Here is a 17,255-nt window from a genome sequence, read left to right on the forward strand (position 1 = left end):
ACGGTGTGACAAACTTCCTCTGTAAGGGCCAGAAAGGAAGTCACTCAGGTTCTGTGGGACATCTGGTCTACCTCAACTCCTTAGCGTGTCTTATACCTCCTTAGCCATCACTAACAATCTCAAAATACACAAGCAGGCAGGTTAGTTCCAATAACACTTTATTTATGGACAACAAATTTTGAATGTAAAGTACTATTCACGATTCACAAAATGTTATTCCTTTGAGTTTTTTTTCTTCAACCATTTAAAAATATAAAACCTATTCTAAAGTCATGGGTTGTGCAAAAACAGATGGTCCACCAGGTCTGGCTACGGTTTACAGGTTTATTCTGATAGTTCAAAGCCATTCTGTGGACTAGCAGCCCCAGGCTCCAGCTGTACCTGGAAGCTTGTTGAGAAAGAACACCTTTTTTCAGCTCTACAGATGCAAACCCTGGATTTAACCCAATCACCATGACTCATGTGTACTTTAAGTTATAAAAATACTGACACTGAAGGGTCATCTCAGACATTCTAATTTCACAGCGATGGGGTGTAGCCTGGACACCAAGCTTTCAAAACTCCACACTCAACCCCTGTTGGTTCTAAGGTACAAGTTTTCAAGTACTTGAAACCCAGATATTTCCTAGGGACTGTCCTGGCTCTCAGAACATCTGGACCACTCCTCTGTGACAAAGCATATCACTGTGTAAGGATCACTATCAGTCACTCAGTCCCCCTGGGACCAGTGGATCCTAGACTGTGGGGATCTCACAGATGGCTCACTTCTCTGGGCTTGTTCTTCTATTCCTGAACAAGCAGCAAAAAGATACTTTGGATCTCTGAGTATTCTTCCCTGTAATTCCCCACCTCCATCTCCAGTGCCACTACCTCAGAAGGCAGGGAACAGGAAGATAGCCTTCTGTCCCAAGGTCACTCAGCTCTCTGTAAACCTTGGGCTTCTCCTACTCTCTGGGGCTATGAGGATGGTACCCCATATTCTAGCTTCCCAAGGATTCTGCATAGAGGGGACAAACAAAGACAAGCCAACCTTTTGGCAAATCTCCTGAGCCCCAAGAACTCACAATACCCTGGTAGTCCCTGTCCTCCCTTATCTAGAGTCTCTACTTCCTCAGACCCCAACTTCTTCCTCTGCCTTTAATATCTCCAGGACCTGGTGTCAGCCTGGAGAAATGGGAAGAGGAGGCATACGTTTGGAGGAACCAGTGCCTTAGCCAGCTAGAAATGCTAAAGACCTTCAGGTTCCTAAGTGAGAGGGCTGGACAGACATGGGACAATCCTTGTGTCCCCTAGGATGGCCATTGTTGTTGCTGCTACACGGGCCATCTACCCCAGGTCTGAGTATCTTAACAATGAAGCCATGAAGTAAGCCTGCACCCTGAAGATAGAGCCTCGACTCTTAAGACTTCTCCCTCCAAATGACAACCTCCTACCTCATAGAAACACTGCCATAAGAATCAGAAGCTCAAACCTTGGAAATTCTGGAGAGGCAGACTTAGAAGGTGCCCTGAAAAATAAGCCCTCCTCATACTTCTGGGAAAATCTGTGCTCAGGGAAGAGAAAAGAGCCAACCAGAGTGGAGGCAGATGGAAGATACCTCTATCCCTCCCTTTTTACCCTCTACCTCCTACTCCACCACAGCGTTCCTTCCTTGGTGCCCCCACAGCTGGGGTAGGGTGCTGGGGTGAAGAACAAGGCTCTACGGCCCCTAGAAGGTAGAAAACCATAAAGGGTTAGGCCCACGGCCCCAGCTTAGCCTTTGGCCAAGAGCAGCACTATAGTGTCGTGCCTGTCCTTTAACTGGCCCCGTGCCCAGCCAGCCCAGACCAGCAGAGACCCCAGTGGGCAGGTGTGCAACTCACTGCTTCCCCTTCAATAAATGACTAAGCCATCCTAATGACAGGAGCTGAACTAAGAACTGTGATTCTCTGAGGTCCCCCTGATACACAAATATCTGAGGAATTTGGACCCTCCCTTGTAAGATTCCCAAAAGGCCTCTGCCCCAATACAGCCTGTTGTTGGAGAGACCACATGGGGACAATCCAAACCAGAGTTGAATTTCTCCTCTGTTGTGACCCTGAGCCTCAGTTTTTTTACCTGTAAAATGGGGATGCCAGTCTATCAGAGTAGCTGGAAAGGAAAAAGGGGATGTGGAAAGGGCTACTCCACAGATGACAACTGTGAGTTAGCTGTCCCACCAATGGGCTCTGTCACTTCTCCTTCCTCCCCAAACCTCAGGGAGCCAGCTTTCCCACAGAAGGAAGCAGGAGAGTGTCTCCTGGAATGTGGCAAGGCGCCTTGGAGCTGAACCTTGCCTTGCAGCCCTTCTTTAATTAGCTCTCAACTAAAAATAGCTACCCCCCACTCCCTCTGGAGCTGCACACCTCCTTCCTGGCCTGGCACTAGGGTGTGCAGTAGTCACTCCTGGGGTAACCAGCCTGAGACAACCCACAGCACGGAGGGTATGCTGAACAGGAGGTTTTATTGAGGGGGACACAAAAGCAGATGTGAGCTCATGCCAGGCCATCTGATAGCCCAAAGTGGCCCTGTGGCTCCTGCACTCCCCAGGTCCCCTGTACCTGGACAGCTGGCACCCAAGTAGTCTTACCCAGTCTTGGCAAAGGTCTGCTCAGGGGAGGGCTGGAAGACACAAGCAGCTCCTCTGAAACCACAGACAGCCTACTGACATGTCTACCCAATGGTTTGTCCATCCACAGCCCAGTCCGTCCCTGCCAGGGAGCCCAGCTCTCACTTGCAGCTCTGTAGGCGGGTCCTATGATGCTTCTCCTCTGTCAGCAGGGGAATGAAGGTATCGCTGTGTGAGAGCTTCAGCCGGCTACCCCAGCTTGGCCCCTCCCTGGCAGCAGGCTCTGGGGGCAGGGTGTCCAGGTCGCTGCGAGAACCCCCGGGCTTGCCTTCTGCACTGCTGGAGTTGAGCTCCATCAGCTCCAGCTCATGCTTGGCTGCCGTCTCCAGGACACGTTGTTTGTTGTAGTACCTGACAAAGTTGTTAATGATGGGGTGAATGGGCAGGGCAATGGCAATTACCCCACACAAGAAGCTGATGGCCGCGTTGAGCTTGCCCAGAGTGGTCTTCGGGTAGATGTCACCATAGCCCACTGTGGTCATGGTGATGATAGCCCACCAGAAGGACTGGGGGATGCTCTTGAACAGAGTTTCAGGATGACTCTGCTCCATGGTGTAGCCCAGTGCGGAAAAGACGAAGATGCCCACGGCCAGATACATAAGCAATAGCCCCAGTTCCTTGAAACTGCGCTTGAGAGCGTAGGTGAGGGTCTGCAGGCCGGAGGAGTGGCGGGCCAGCTTGAAGATGCGTGCGATGCGCATGATCCTCAGGGCCTGCACTGCCTGCTGCACGTTGGTCAGCTCCATCATTCTTGCGCCCAGGTGCGTGAGTGTGAGGCTCACATAGAAGGGGAGAATGGCCAGCACATCCACGATGTTCATGAAGGACAGGGCAAAGTGAAGCTTGTTGGGCGATGAGAAGAGGCGCAGCAGGTACTCCAGAGTGAACCAGCCGATGCAAGCCGTCTCTACGTTCTCCAGCGTTGGGTGTTCCACGCGGTTGCCTTCGGAGTCCACCACTTGCAGCTCGGGTATGGTACCCATGCACATGACCACGGAGGAGACAAGGATGAGCAGGAAGGATAGAACCGCCACCACCCGCGCAGGGCACGAAGACTCCGGCTTCTCTAGGAACTTCCAGACACACTTCTGGCAGCGGCGCCAGCGGCCCTCAGCAGCGTCTACACCCAGGTCGTCCAAGATGAGCTGCACCCTGCGCGCGATCTCCTCCAGCTCCTCGCGCTTCTCGCTCAGATGGCTCTTGCAACAGTCATCCAGGAATTTGAGGTCCACCTTCCAGAAGTCCATCTCGTTCTTGAAGCAGATGGGGCAAATGCCCTTCTTCATGTGGACCTCCCCGAAATAGTATACCTCAATGACACACTTGAACGCGTCTGGGTCCCGGTCAAAGTAGAATTCGCGCTTGCCCGGATCGTAATCGTCGCACAGAGAGAAGATGGTGTCGTAGCCCCCCGCCAAACAGTTGATGAGCTCTGCCAACCGGGTCTCGGGGTACTGGCTGAGCAGGTCTCCGTAGAGCACCTGCCGCACGCCCCCCACATTTACCACGATCTCAATGTCTTCGCCTGCCACGGAGTCCTGGCTGCCTGGCTCCGGGAGGCTTTGCTCGGCAGATGCGTCCATGCTCCCCGCGGGTTCGCTTGCAAGTCCCGGTTCCATGAGCCCTGCCGCAGCCGCTGCCAATGCGAGGCCCTAGGGGACAACAACCACCTGCCGGAAAAGGCACTCACAGCGGGCGGAGGCAGGCTGGGGCGCGCCGCAAGGGAGCCATGCACCCAGTGGCGGGGCTGCACGAGAGCATCCAGGAGCGCTGGCGGGGGACTCTGCGGCCAGTGGCCTCCGGTGTTGGGGACACTCACCCACGGGCTCCTTCAGCTCGGTCTGGGACAGGACTTGGTTCTTCTCGTAGGCAGCGTCCTCCTTCCCCGGGTGAGCGGCAGAGGTGGGTCAGCCCCAGAGCTGCGTGATCCGGGCTGTATAGAGAGCTAACTTGGACTGGCTTTGCCTGAGCGGGTCCGAAACACAATAGGAATTCCAGCCTGACGTCAAACGCTTTGCTACTGTACCCTCTTCTGGTGAGATTTCGCACCGCACGCGCTGCAGCTGCCCAGGAATGAGTTAACCCTTGGGCAGACCTGCACAGCTGCCGCCGGCCGTGCCACCGGCGCCACCCGCTGAGTCTGAGGGCTCAGAGGTTAGGATCGAGAGCTTTAAGGCCAGCCCGGCTCAGGCTGCCAAATCCCTCCTGCGCAGTTAGGTGAGAGAGGAAAGAGGACCTCTGTTGCTCACCAAGTCCCTCAAGGGGCAGCCGCGCACTCCTTGGGCACACTCCTTCTGTCCTAGGCTTCGGTAGGCCCTGGATAAGTCCCTGACACTCCTAAGCACTGCCCTGCTGCTGGTGGTATGACCTTGTCCCACAACTTGTCCCAGTTAAGAGGACAATAAAGAGGAAATTGCTTCAGGTCAGAAGATGAAAAGGGAGGAAAGCTTAGCCATCCCTTTACTCAGGGTTTTCCTGCTAGCCTAGCTGCTAGCTTCCAGCAGGACAACATCATCACCATTGGCTCCCAGAGCCTTGGATTCCTATGACCCCTGTACCCATAGCCCCCTCTACTTTGAGAGAAATCAGTTCTTCCAGTTGGATGCCCCTATACTCCCTCTCATCTTTCCTGAGGCAGAGAGCATCTCTGGTTCAAATCCAGGTTCTTGACCATCAGGGTTATTAACCATGGATCTAGCTATGGCCTGGAATTGGATTTAAAAACATAAGCTGGGCTGAGATGTAGCTCAGTTGGTAGAGTCCTTTGCCTAGCATGCATAAGGCCCTGTGTTTGTTCTCCTGTACCACATAAACTGGGCTTGGGATGCGGGGGGTGGGGGTGAGGTGCTTGCCTATGATCCAAGCTTTCCCTCACTTAGGAAAGGAAGGCAAGAAGGTCAGAAGTTCAAGGTTATCCTCTAGAGGTGGAAGCTATCCTAGGCTAGGGATTCTCTCATACACACACACACACACTCACACACACACACACTCACACACACACAGAGTTGGAGAGATGAACAGGAAGAGCCAGTAAGAGGGGTGAATAGGACAATTAAGCTATTCTGTTTGATTGTGTGGTGGCAAACATGTCATTCACACTTGTCAAAACCCACAGTATACACAAAAGCAAGAGGGGGTCCTAAAGGACACTGTGGCCATGCCGGTGATGACAGATGCTCCGTTCCTGGAATTTCCTCCACTGTGACAAGCATTTCACTCCTACAGGGATGTTGACAGTAGAGGGAGGGGGTGTTGATTGTGGGGGAAACTGTAGGGACAAGGGTCTGGGAAACTGCATTTTTTTCTGTACAAATTTTCTGTGACTCTAAAACTGCTTGTTGAAAAAGACCATTAAAATGTATTCTGTAAGCTGGATTTCTTAGCTGCTCAAGACCATGCCTGTTTACGAATCATGAAACTGGTATACTGGGCCACTAGCAGTATTTTCTTTAATGGGGTAATATAAAAGTCAGATGCAGTAGAATACAGTACACAAATTATTACTAGGGAAATATTTTAACAATTTTGACTTTATTTCCATTTAGCACCTGTCTATGCTATGGTGTGTTACTCTGAATAGGAAATTGAGGATGAGAAAGGTCAGATGGCAATAACAGTGAACACTAATATAAGACCACTGTACACCTAGCACTCTGGGTGCCGTGTTTGTGTGTGTAAATATATATACATTATATGTGTGTGTATATGTGTGTATATGTATATATACACATATGTATATATGTGTGTGTTTATATGTTTGTGTGCATATATACATATACATATATATATATATTACTCAGTTACCAGCTGCTCTCTGAGAAAATAAGGTATCAAGTAACTGCCACTGCACTTGGGATTTAGTCTGCTAGGCTCCAAGGCCCACCATCTCCACACCCTTGGGTCCATATTGTCTGTGCTAGTGCTCCTCAGCCCTGTCCTGTTCCTCTACATACCAGCAGAGTCCAGTGCAAAAAGCATCTAAGTCTGTGCTTTATGGGCTTAAAAAAGCCATCCTTGCTCACATGTTCAAATATGAGGTTCTGTGCATGTATACACGCCACACCCACCCTAGGTAAGCATAGAATTCATAATCTACTGGAGAGATGATAGATAGATATGTATATTTATATATACATATATATAATACATACACATATATAATACACATAGATATATATCTACATATACATATAGATAGATATATAACAAGTATAGTTAGGGCATAACAAGAAAGGGAAGAATTATGGGGTGATGCTTCCTGAATTCCCCCAAAAATAATGCATAAAAATTGGATATGGTAGAGACAGGAGGATTAGGGGTTCAAGGCTATCCTTGGCTGCATAGTGAAATTGAAGCTGGCCTGGGGTACAATGCACCTTGTCTCAAAAACAAAGCTGACAGTGTCCACAGTGTTCCCGTGGTTTGATATCACAGTGCTGATGGAACCTCAGCCACCACCCTAGGTACCATCACTGTGTGGGGGTGTTTTAAGCATGTAAGATCTGTAGACACCTCTCCAGCACAGAAGAGGTTAGGTGTTAAAATTATTCTCCAGGTTTAATGTACTGAGTCATTGTGTTCTACAAACCCCAAGAAAAGAGCACAGGCAGGACAACTACAGGCTTGACCAGACAGGGCTGGGAACAAGAAGAAAGTAGGAGCCTTCCCTGGGGTCTCCAGAGGGAAATCTAGGCATGGCAGAAGCAAGAACTTAGGCCTAGAAAGCTGGAGTCCTGACGGGCTCTGTTTAAGGGTGGTCTCCATTGTTTTGGTATCTGGGGCTGGGATGATCTAGGGCAGGGGAAATACCTGTCCTATGCCAATTTGGCCAAATATGCCAATGCTGTGAGGATTTACTTAGGGGGAGGGTAGGTTAGAGCCTGGGACTGAATTGGCCATCCCCACTGGAAAGAATCTAAGAGTGCACTAGCCCTGCAGGGACAAGTCTCTTCTCAGGCTTTGTGGTCACAGATGCCATAGCAGAGGCCATGGAAGAATGCTGCTCAATGGCTTGCTCTCCATGGCTTCCTCAGGTTTCTTTTTATGCAACCCACAGTGGACTGGGCCCTTCTACACTAATAATGATTAATAATAAAAAAAAAAGTCCCTGCAGACTTGCCTACAGGTTAACCTGGTGGAGACATTTTCTCAGTTGAGGTCCCTTCTTCCCCGATGATCCTGGCTTGTAGAGTCAACAATAACAATAACAATAACAATAGCCTGCATGGTGGATAAAGTGGCTCTCCTTGCAGCACTTGCTCAGCCTGAAGTGCAAGGTTCAGTCTTATCAGGAATAGGCGGGTCTGGGCATTGTGCCAGATTTGGTGGGCTGTGGCTGCCTGGCCAGCCTTCAACTGCCCACTGAAACTCAGGTGGGGCTGACAGTTTCCCCTCCTAGGACCCAAACAGAAGTCACTGGCCACCTGGCTTCTGAGCATTTTGAAATGTGGCTAGTGCCAGGGAGGAGCTAAGTGTTTTAGCACTTTTTGATCTTAACAGCTTTATTAAGAAATAACTCATAATACATACAACTGCTCCTGTGTATATGTGTCCATGTATATGTACATGGGATACGTGTGTGTGAGAGCACACACACATGTTTGCACATGCATGTGGAGGTCAGATGTCAGCCCTGGGTAGTATTGCTCTAGGAACTGGACCCATCTCTCTCTCTCTCCCTCTCTCCCTCTCTCTCTCTCTCTCCCTCTCTCTCCCTCTCTCCCTCTCTCCCTCTCTCTCTCTCTCTCCCTCTCTCCCTCTCTCTTCCCCCCCCTCTCTCCCTCTCTCTCCCTCTCTCCTTCTCTCTCCCTCTCTCTTCCTCTCTCTCTCCCTCTCTCTCTCTCCCTCTCTCTCTCTCCCTCTCTCTCTCTCCCTCTCTCCCTCTCTCCCTCTCTCTTCCTCTCTCTCCCTCTCTCTCTCTCTCTCTCCCTCTCCCTCTCTCTCCCTCTCTCTCCCTCTCTCTCCCTCTCTCCCTCTCTCCCTCTCTCCCTCTCTCCCTCTCTCCCTCTCTCCCTCTCTCCCTCTCTCCCTCTCTCCCTCTCTGCAACAATGTCTCTCACTGCCTTGACTCACTGATTAGGATAGATTGGCTGGTCATGGAGTCCCAGGCTTCTGCTTGTCTCGGCCTCCCTGGAACTAAGATCACAGGCATACACCACCATAGTAGGAATTTTGTCAAGGGTTTTGGGATTGAACTCAGATCCTCAAGATTGTGAAGCAAGCACTTTACTGACTAAGTCATCCCATCCCACCTCTACCACCCCATCCCACCACCACCACCACATCCCACCCCCACAGCCCACCTTCCTTCTTTTAAGTGGACAATGGCTTTTAGAATAGTCATCAGTTTGTGCACCATCTCCACCAGGGAGTTTCACCTCGTTTTTTTGGTTTTGGTTTGTTTTGGTTTTGAGAGAGGATCTCTCACTATGTAGCACTGGCTGTCCTGGAACTCTATATAGACCAGGCCGGCCTTAAACTCATAGAGATGCCTGCCTCTGCCTCCTGAGTGCTGGGATTAAAGGCGTGCACCACCACACCCATCTCAGCTCATTTTTGTCATTTCAAGAAACAGCCCTGGGGCAGGGCTAGAGAGATGGCTCACTGCTTAAGAGGTCTGGGTAATCTCCCAGAGGACCGAAGTTCAATTCCTAGCACCCACATGGCAGCTCACAACTGCCCCTAACTCCAGTTCCAGGAGACCTGGCACTACCCCCCCCCCTACCTCCCACCCCACACACAGGCTAAGTGCAGGCAAAACACCAATGCACATAAAAATAAATAAATAGAATTGAATTAAATAAATTAAATTGAATAAATTAATCGTATAAGATATAGTTTTTTGTAACAGGTTGACTCTTCTCACTACAGAGGGCTGCTTTTTCTGGCCTCAGTGAGAGAGGATGCGCTTAATCATACAGAGACTTAATGCATCAGGGTGGGGGGATACCTGGGGTTGGGGGGCACCCTTTCTGAGATAAAGGGAAGGGAGGATGAGGGGAGACACCCTGTGAGTGGGAACCTGGAGGGGACAGCATTTGGGATATAAATAAATAAATTGATTAATAAAAAGAATATGCAAAGACATTTATCAGTTCTCCATTCTTTTTATGGCTGAATATTGATCATTATACTGATAAATCACACCTTATTTCCAGCTCTTTGTGGCCAGTAGGCACTATATTAAGCAGGCCAAGTCAAAGTGGGTACCAGTAAACAGACTGACAGCAATCCAGACAGGAGGGACCCCAGCCTGGGTCCTGGACCAAACATGCACTTCACACACCTGAGTCCTGTACTACAGTGATGCCCACCTTGCCCTGGGCTTATTATGTCCCATCCTTCGAAGCTCCGTCCTCAGGGTGCCTGCCTCTGACAGAAGATCTCCTAGGACTATGCTGCTTTCCCATAGTGCCCAGTGATGACAGCCCCTTCTCTGCACACTCACAGAACCATCTACTGTCCCATAGCACAGGGCCAAGACATCTAGGGGCTAGGTATGTGCAGGCAGGGCAGGCAGAAGAGGTTACTTTACTATATACAGATTCTTTCTATACCATTTGGAAGACTAGGAGGGTGTCTGTGTCTGTGATGGGCTCTCATTTGCTCGGCTATCCTTCAAAGTGGAATCGGCAGTCTCTGAGGCATGTTAATGAGAGAGGCTTGTCCTCTGAATATGCCTTAGAACTGTGGTAAGCCTTACTGATAGGCAAAAGACACCTGGATGCTGAGTGGAGTGGGGCCACAGCTGGAGGAGGGGCTGCTGGGAGGTTACAGCTGGTGGAGGGGCTACCATGGGGTCACAGCTGGTGGAGGGGCTGCCATGGGGCCACAATGGTGGAGGGGCTGCCATGGGGTTACAGCTGGTGGAGGGGCTGCCATGGGGCCACAATGGTGGAGGGGCTGCCATGGGGTCACAGCTGGTGGAGGGGCTGCCATGGGGTCACAGCTGGTAGAGGGGCTGCCATGGGGTCACAGCTGGTAGAGGGGCTGCTGTGAACCACAGCTGGTGGAGGGGCTGCTGTGGACCACAACTGGTGGAAGGGGGCTGCATCACAGCTCATGGAGGAGCTGCTGGGGGGCCACAGGATAGACTTCTTTCTAAAAACAGAATATAGGCATTTTCCTTCAAATCTGGAAGAGGCCAGCATAAAACCAAACCAGAATGTACCTTGATCTTGGGCATCCTGCCCTAGAACAGCAAAACAATGGCTGGCTGCTGGAGTCCAGGTGCTTAGTCATGTCTTCCTTCTTCCCTGAGACTCCCTCCTTAAATTCCCTTCTGATCATCAGCCTATTGAGGAGGCTTGAATAAGGTTCTATGGCTTTCAAAAAGGCTCACGTGTTGCAACCTCATTGAAAGTCACTGTTGCACAGAAAATTCAGTGCAGTCTGTATCCCTTTAGAATTTCCCAAAGGGTTAAGCAAGACAGAAAATCCCCAGCTTTTGGCTAAAAACAGAAAGTCCCTTGCTGTGGTACGTTTGGTCCTATATTTGATTATAATGGGAATATCGTACATTTCACGGCACCATGCAGGGGACTGCGGCAAGTGAGGGAATAGCCCAAATATTCTATTAGACACCAGCAAACTCATTGGCTGTCCATTTAAATTGGAATGAAAAAAAAAAAAACGCCATCGAGTTATGAGTTTTGGAAAGCAATTGTTTGAGCTACACCTTCCTTTATTAACTGTGTCTTTTAAAATAAAAAGTTATTGAACAATAGCATCTGGGGGCTACAGAGTGTTCCATTTTTGTGACATTAATTAAAACCAGCACATGTATACCTCAGTGATTATCTAGATAGGGGAGGATGCAAGCTATAATCTGTTCCCCCTTTATGAACTAATCAGCTCTGCTCAGTGACGGTTTCTTTGTGTCTTGCTCAATCTAATAGCACCTCTCTTTTGTTACGCCTTGGCTCCGTGTGACTAAAAACTTACATTTCATTATTTGCTGGGCACCCTTCAGCACTGGCATGAGCTGACCCAGTATTCAAATGCTCCTGAGCCCAGGCCCCTACTCAGAACTCACTGACAGAAGGCTCAGCCCATCGACTGCTCTTAGGAGGTCAAGGGCAGGAAGCAAGCTGGGTGGCGGTGATGCTGGATAGAAAATGGGAAGAAAGATGTAAGCCAGGATCACAAGCAAACTTCAGCTTCCACTGAAAACACCCAAGCTGCTGTTTTCTTTCTAACACCTTAGTTTTCCCATCTGCAAAGTGGAGCCTCTGATACCGCTCCCCCCCTTTTTTCCCTTGAGTGCAAGATTTTATAGACACAACTAAAATACTGTGTGGGTTCTGTAAAATGGTCACATGCTTGATGCATATAGGCAGGCAGGTGGAACGGAGGAAGGGCCGAAGTCAAACTGGCCTCCTGGCTCCCATCTCAGCTGCCAGGCAAGGTCCGCAGATGCTCCACAGCCCCTCCCTGCTTCCGCCTCTGCTTAGCCTCAGTGGTGACTCATGGCTTGGGATTGTGGGAGGGATAACTATGCTGATGTTGGCGCTGAAGATCTAAAGAAAGAAGTTTGAGCCTCTGTACTACGTACATTGTAGGTTCACTGGGGTTGGGAGAGAGGAAGCCTGGGCTGCTCCAACTCTCAAAGAGAAAGAAGAATGGAGTTAGGGAACAAAACTAAAGCTGCTGCTTCCAGCTGCCACTGTGGACAGAAGGGAGCTCTGGACAGAATAGAACTGGAGTGGGTGGAGCTGCGGGGTGAGGTGGTGCTGGAGTGGGCGGAGTTGTGGGTTGGGCCAAGACCCCTAGAGTCTGTTTGTTCTCATACTCCCCTCCCCCACCTCACGCAGAGGCTAGAGAAGTATGCTGGGTGCCTTCCTTTATTGCTCTCCACCTTAGTTTTGAGCCAGAGTCTTCCACTGAAGCTGGATCCTGCCATTTTGGCCAAGCTGGAACACTTCGCTTGAATGACAGGCATGAGTGACCATGTTCAGCTTCACGTAAGGTGCTGGGGGTTTGAACTTAGACCTCTTGCTTTCACAACAAGTGCTCTAACCCACTGAGCTGTCTCCCCAGCCCAAAGAACTCTCCTTAAAAAAGAAAAGAAAAAGAGGCAGGCAGATTTCTGAGTTCGAGGCCAGCCTGCTCTTTGTCCTGGAACAAAGTGAGTTCCAGGACAGCCAGGGCTATACAGAGAAACCCTGTCTCGAAAAACCAAAAACCAAACCAAACCAAACAAACAAACAAACAAACCAGCCAGTGTTTGATTGGGAGAGACATTCATGAGGCCCCACCAGTTCCCGAGAGGCTACAGGCAGTTGGGGGTTGGGGAAGGAGAGACATTTTCTTCAGTGCCCACGTTCCTGCAAGTAACCCCTCAGCCACGTTCTTACAGGTAACTCCAGTTAAACTCTTCGGTTGATACAAGCCGAGAGGAAAATGGCATTAGTGAAGAGGAAAAAGAGAGGAAGGGTGCATGAGTGAGTGATTAATATAGCCAAAGCAGGTTGTATGCGTGTATGACAATGCCATGGGGCCCAGTGCTATGTAGATTCATATATGCTGTCTTGATTTGGTTTTTTGTTGCTGTTGGTTTTTTTGTTTGTTTGTTTGCTTGCTTGCTTTTGAGACAGGGTTCCTCTGTTCCTTTCTCTGGCTATCTAACAACCCAGCTATATGGTTGATTAACTCACACCATTTCTTTTCATATGTGTGTGTGTGTGTGTGTGTGGTGTGAACATGTGCCTACATATACATGTTTACATGTGTGTGGGTATACATGGATACAGCTATGTGTGTACATGTCTGTGAACCTGAGGTTGATGCAGGTTGTGTCTCCACATCTTCTTTTCCTACTGTAATAAATTATTCTGAGAGAAGCAACTTGCAGTAGGAAGGGCTTACTACAGCTCACAGTTCTCCGTTACAGTCCGTTATGGTGGGAAAGCCCAGGAGCATAGGGGGCTTGGAGCGTCGGCCCACATTACACCCACAGTTCCTAGAAGACAGCAGTGAAGGCAGTTACCTGTCCACTTACTTCTTCTACTCTTTAACAGTCCCTAATCCCCTGCCTAGGTGAAATAAAAAAATATTATTAAAATTCCTGGTGTGGCATTTCTACCTGCCTTTGACCGTTTATATTCTTGGATGAAAGATACTTACAGCCTTTATATTTTTTAAATATGTCTGAGACAGCACAATAGCTGGGCAACTTCCTACCTTCCATGTTGTTAGAATTTACTTTCCTATCCATACCTCAAGTTATTATTTACTATGTTTTATTTGGGCTGTTCTTAGTTCTAATTGGCCAGTCCACATGGCCACATTTTTATGGCTTAGCTAAGCCATGGCAGCTTCTCCTCTCTTGTATGTTCTTCTATTTCATGGTGGCTTCGCTCTGTGTGTGTGTGTGTGTCTCTGTCTCTGTGTGTGTGTGTGTGTCTGTATGTGTGTCTCTCTCTGTGTCTCTGTCTCTGTCTCTCTCCCTTTCTCTTGTACTCATTGTCTTCTCTCTCTAAGCCCATGAAAATCTCCACCCCACCTATGTCTCTTCTCTCCAGCTATTGACTGTAGGCATCCTTATTTACCAATCAGAATTAACTTGAGGGCAGGGTCCCCGGTTTTGAGGGCCTGCACTCAGTGTTACAATAGACAGTAAAAGACAAAACCTCAACACCTAGAGATTGATGCCACCCATGGTTCTCAGGTCTTCCTACCTCAATTAATATAATCAAGATAATCTCAGATATTCACATATAGTTCACAGATATGCTCACAGATCAAGCTAATCTAAACAACTCCTCATTGAGACTCTCTTCCACCGTGACTCTAGATTCTGTCAAGTTGAGTGACAACTAACACTATCCATCACAGGGCATCTTCCTCAACCCCCCTCTATTTACTGGGGCTCAGTGTCTCTCTGAACCCAGAGTTTGCCATTTTGGATAGTTGGGCTAGCAAGCTTATTCTGGGGAATCCTGCCTCTGCCTCATAAGTTCTAGCATACAGACAGGCTAAGATGCTTGCCCACAGTGTATTTGGAAGCAGGGAATCTTGTAAAGTAAGTACGTTACCCACTGAGCCATCTCCCCAGCCAAGTAATAGCTCCTTAAACTGTGGGTCATGAACCTATATAGGGTTGTATAATTGCATGTCAGAGGTCTAACCTCCAACACGCATGCACGCACACATACACACACACACATACACACACATACCACCAAAAGAATGGTAATACTAAAAGGTTTCCTAACACAAAAACCAAAAGTTAATTTAACAATCACAGGTGTGACAGATCAGTGGTGTTCCCGGAAGTGGTCTCATTTATGTGTCATGTGACCTCCCTGCAACTATGGCTCTAAACATACACATATACACTATGCACCATTTGTGCCATGAAGCCATACCTCAACACAGCCTGGAACACGTGGGCTCCGATGCCAGACTGTTGCAAGCTATGCGTTGTAGTGTTTTCAAGGCACATCTGAAGCTTTCTACTCTTAATGGAAACATAATAGCTTAGTTACAGAAAACAAAGACAGAATGTCCCCTACCATCATTCCTTAGCAGGAAACACATTGCTACATCTTTGGGGTGTATCATGATAGGATGCTTGATTTTCAAAATTGCTGTTTGAGTAACTGACTTAAAATTCATTTTTTAAGGAATTACTAAATGGTTTTTGGCTTGGAATTAAGACAGAATTTCCAACAGTTCTTGTTATGGCCTAAACATACTTGAGCCATTTTGTATTCTGTATTTATGTGAAGCAGTATTGTCAGCATTGACAATTATAAAATCAAAATATTGATCAACACAGAAAAACACTGAAGGTGCTCAGCATCCTATAACATCGAACATGCAGTCAAGACTTAATTCTTTATGTAAAACTAAACAAGCTTACCCTCCTCATTAGTGTGCAAATTTGCTTTCATCTTTAGTAAATGGTAAAATTGTATATATACCAAGGAATTGTTTTAAAATAAAATCCCTTGTGATTTATTGTCAGTGAATGTTTAATCTGCGTACCTATTTGTATATACCTGCATTCCTGGGATTGTACAGTAATCTCTTGTGTAAAAAGGGAGTCACTAGTGGAACCCAACTTAGACATCTCACATTAGTCTTGTCGGGGTTTCCAGGTTTAGAGGTAAGGAAAAGGCCCATCCAGGTTCTCATTCTCTGCTGTCATAGGCTTTTGGTCACAGCTGGGTCTCATCTGGGCTCAGGGTCCTCCTTGATGCTCATAAGGCAGAGTCTATTTCCTTGAAGCTACAAAACCTACCAAAGTCTGATACTTCTTTTAGACCAGCATTGGCATTGTCTCTGAACTCAAGTTTGAGTTCAAGTTTTCTCTTAAGTACACTTGACTGTGGCAGGACCGTACAGGAGATTTTCTCACTTTTGATTAGCTCAGACTCATGCTAATAAAAGGTCATAATTGTGTTCTCAAGATGACTTCACTTTTGCCACGTAAGCCAGTCAGAAGTCTAACATCTGTCTTGTTCACAGTCCTGCTAACACTCAAGGACATGGCAGTAGAGACATGAGGCATGGGCCAGCTTGGAATTATATTTCATAAATTATCTTGTATTTCTAGTTCTGATAGATAGATAGATAGATAGATAGATAGATAGATAGATAGAGTCATAGTCAGGGTTTCTATTCCTGTACAAACATTATGACTGAGAAGCAAGTTGGGGAGGAAAGGGTTTATTCAGCTTACACTTTCCACATTGCTGTTGGAATGAAAGTCAGGACCAGAACTCAACCAGGGTAGGAAGCAGGAACAGATGCAGAGGCCCTGGAGGGATGTTCCTTACTGGCTTGCTCAGCCTGCTCTCTTATAGAACCCAAGACCACCAGCCTAGGGATGGTCCCACCCACAAGGGGCCCTTCCCCCTTGATCACTAATTGGGAAAATGCCTTACAGTTGGATCTCATGGAGGCTTTTCCTCAACTGAAGCTTCTTTGTCTGTGATAACTCCAGCTGTGTCAAGTTGACACAAAACCAGCCAGGATAGATAGATAGATAGATAGATAGATAGATAGATAGATAGATAGATAGACAGATGAAAAAGGAAAGAGGGATGGAAAATTTTTTATTTAGTAATGACACACAAGTATTCCATAATAGCATTCATGGAATATTTTTACCTACTCCTCTGTTTCTGCATATTAAGTTTCTTTCCAATCCTTATGAAAAGAATGATGTAACAAATCTACTTGTAGCTGCAAGTAGAGGGGAAGGGCCACTAACCCACAGTCAAAATTCCTGACCCAGAATTGTTCATGTCTAAAAGAACTGCAGGGACAAAAATGGAGAAGAGGCTGAAGGAAAAGTGGGATCCATCTTATTGGGGGAGGGGGAGGGCCTGCACCAAGGCCTGTCACTATAACCGATGCTATGATGTGCTTACAGATGGGAGCCTAGCATGGCTGTCCTCTGAGAGGCCCAACCAACAGCTGACTGAGACAGACACAGATATTTACACCCAACCACTGAGCTGAAGTTCATGACCCCTATGGTTGAATTAGAGGAAGGATTGAAGAAGCTGAAAAGGAGAGTGACCCTGTAGGAAGACTAGCAGTCTCAACAAACCCAGACCCCAGGGAGCTCCCAGAGACTGAGCCACCAACCAGGAGC

The 17,255-nt window shown here is 48.1% G+C and overlaps 1 protein-coding gene across 1 annotated transcript; it reads right to left on the reverse strand.

Moving 5' to 3' along the window:
* Positions 1-153: 153 nt before the first annotated feature.
* Positions 154-4,707, reverse strand: Kcnf1 (potassium voltage-gated channel modifier subfamily F member 1). Its single transcript, XM_021179694.3, has one exon. The coding sequence runs from the start codon at positions 4,264-4,266 to the stop codon at positions 2,749-2,751; it is 1,518 nt and encodes a 505-aa protein (XP_021035353.1). The 5' UTR covers positions 4,267-4,707; the 3' UTR covers positions 154-2,748.
* Positions 4,708-17,255: the final 12,548 nt, after the last annotated feature.

The sequence above is a fragment of the Mus caroli genome, unplaced genomic scaffold, assembly GCF_978045245.1.
Source record: "Mus caroli unplaced genomic scaffold, Mus_caroli_1 scaffold_14, whole genome shotgun sequence".
NCBI lineage: Eukaryota > Metazoa > Chordata > Mammalia > Rodentia > Muridae > Mus > Mus caroli.

Excerpts from the sequence above, each read along its gene's own strand:
- Kcnf1 (XM_021179694.3), bottom strand. The coding sequence starts at position 4,266 with ATGGAACCGGGACTTGCAAGCGAACCCGCGGGGAGCATGGACGCATCT.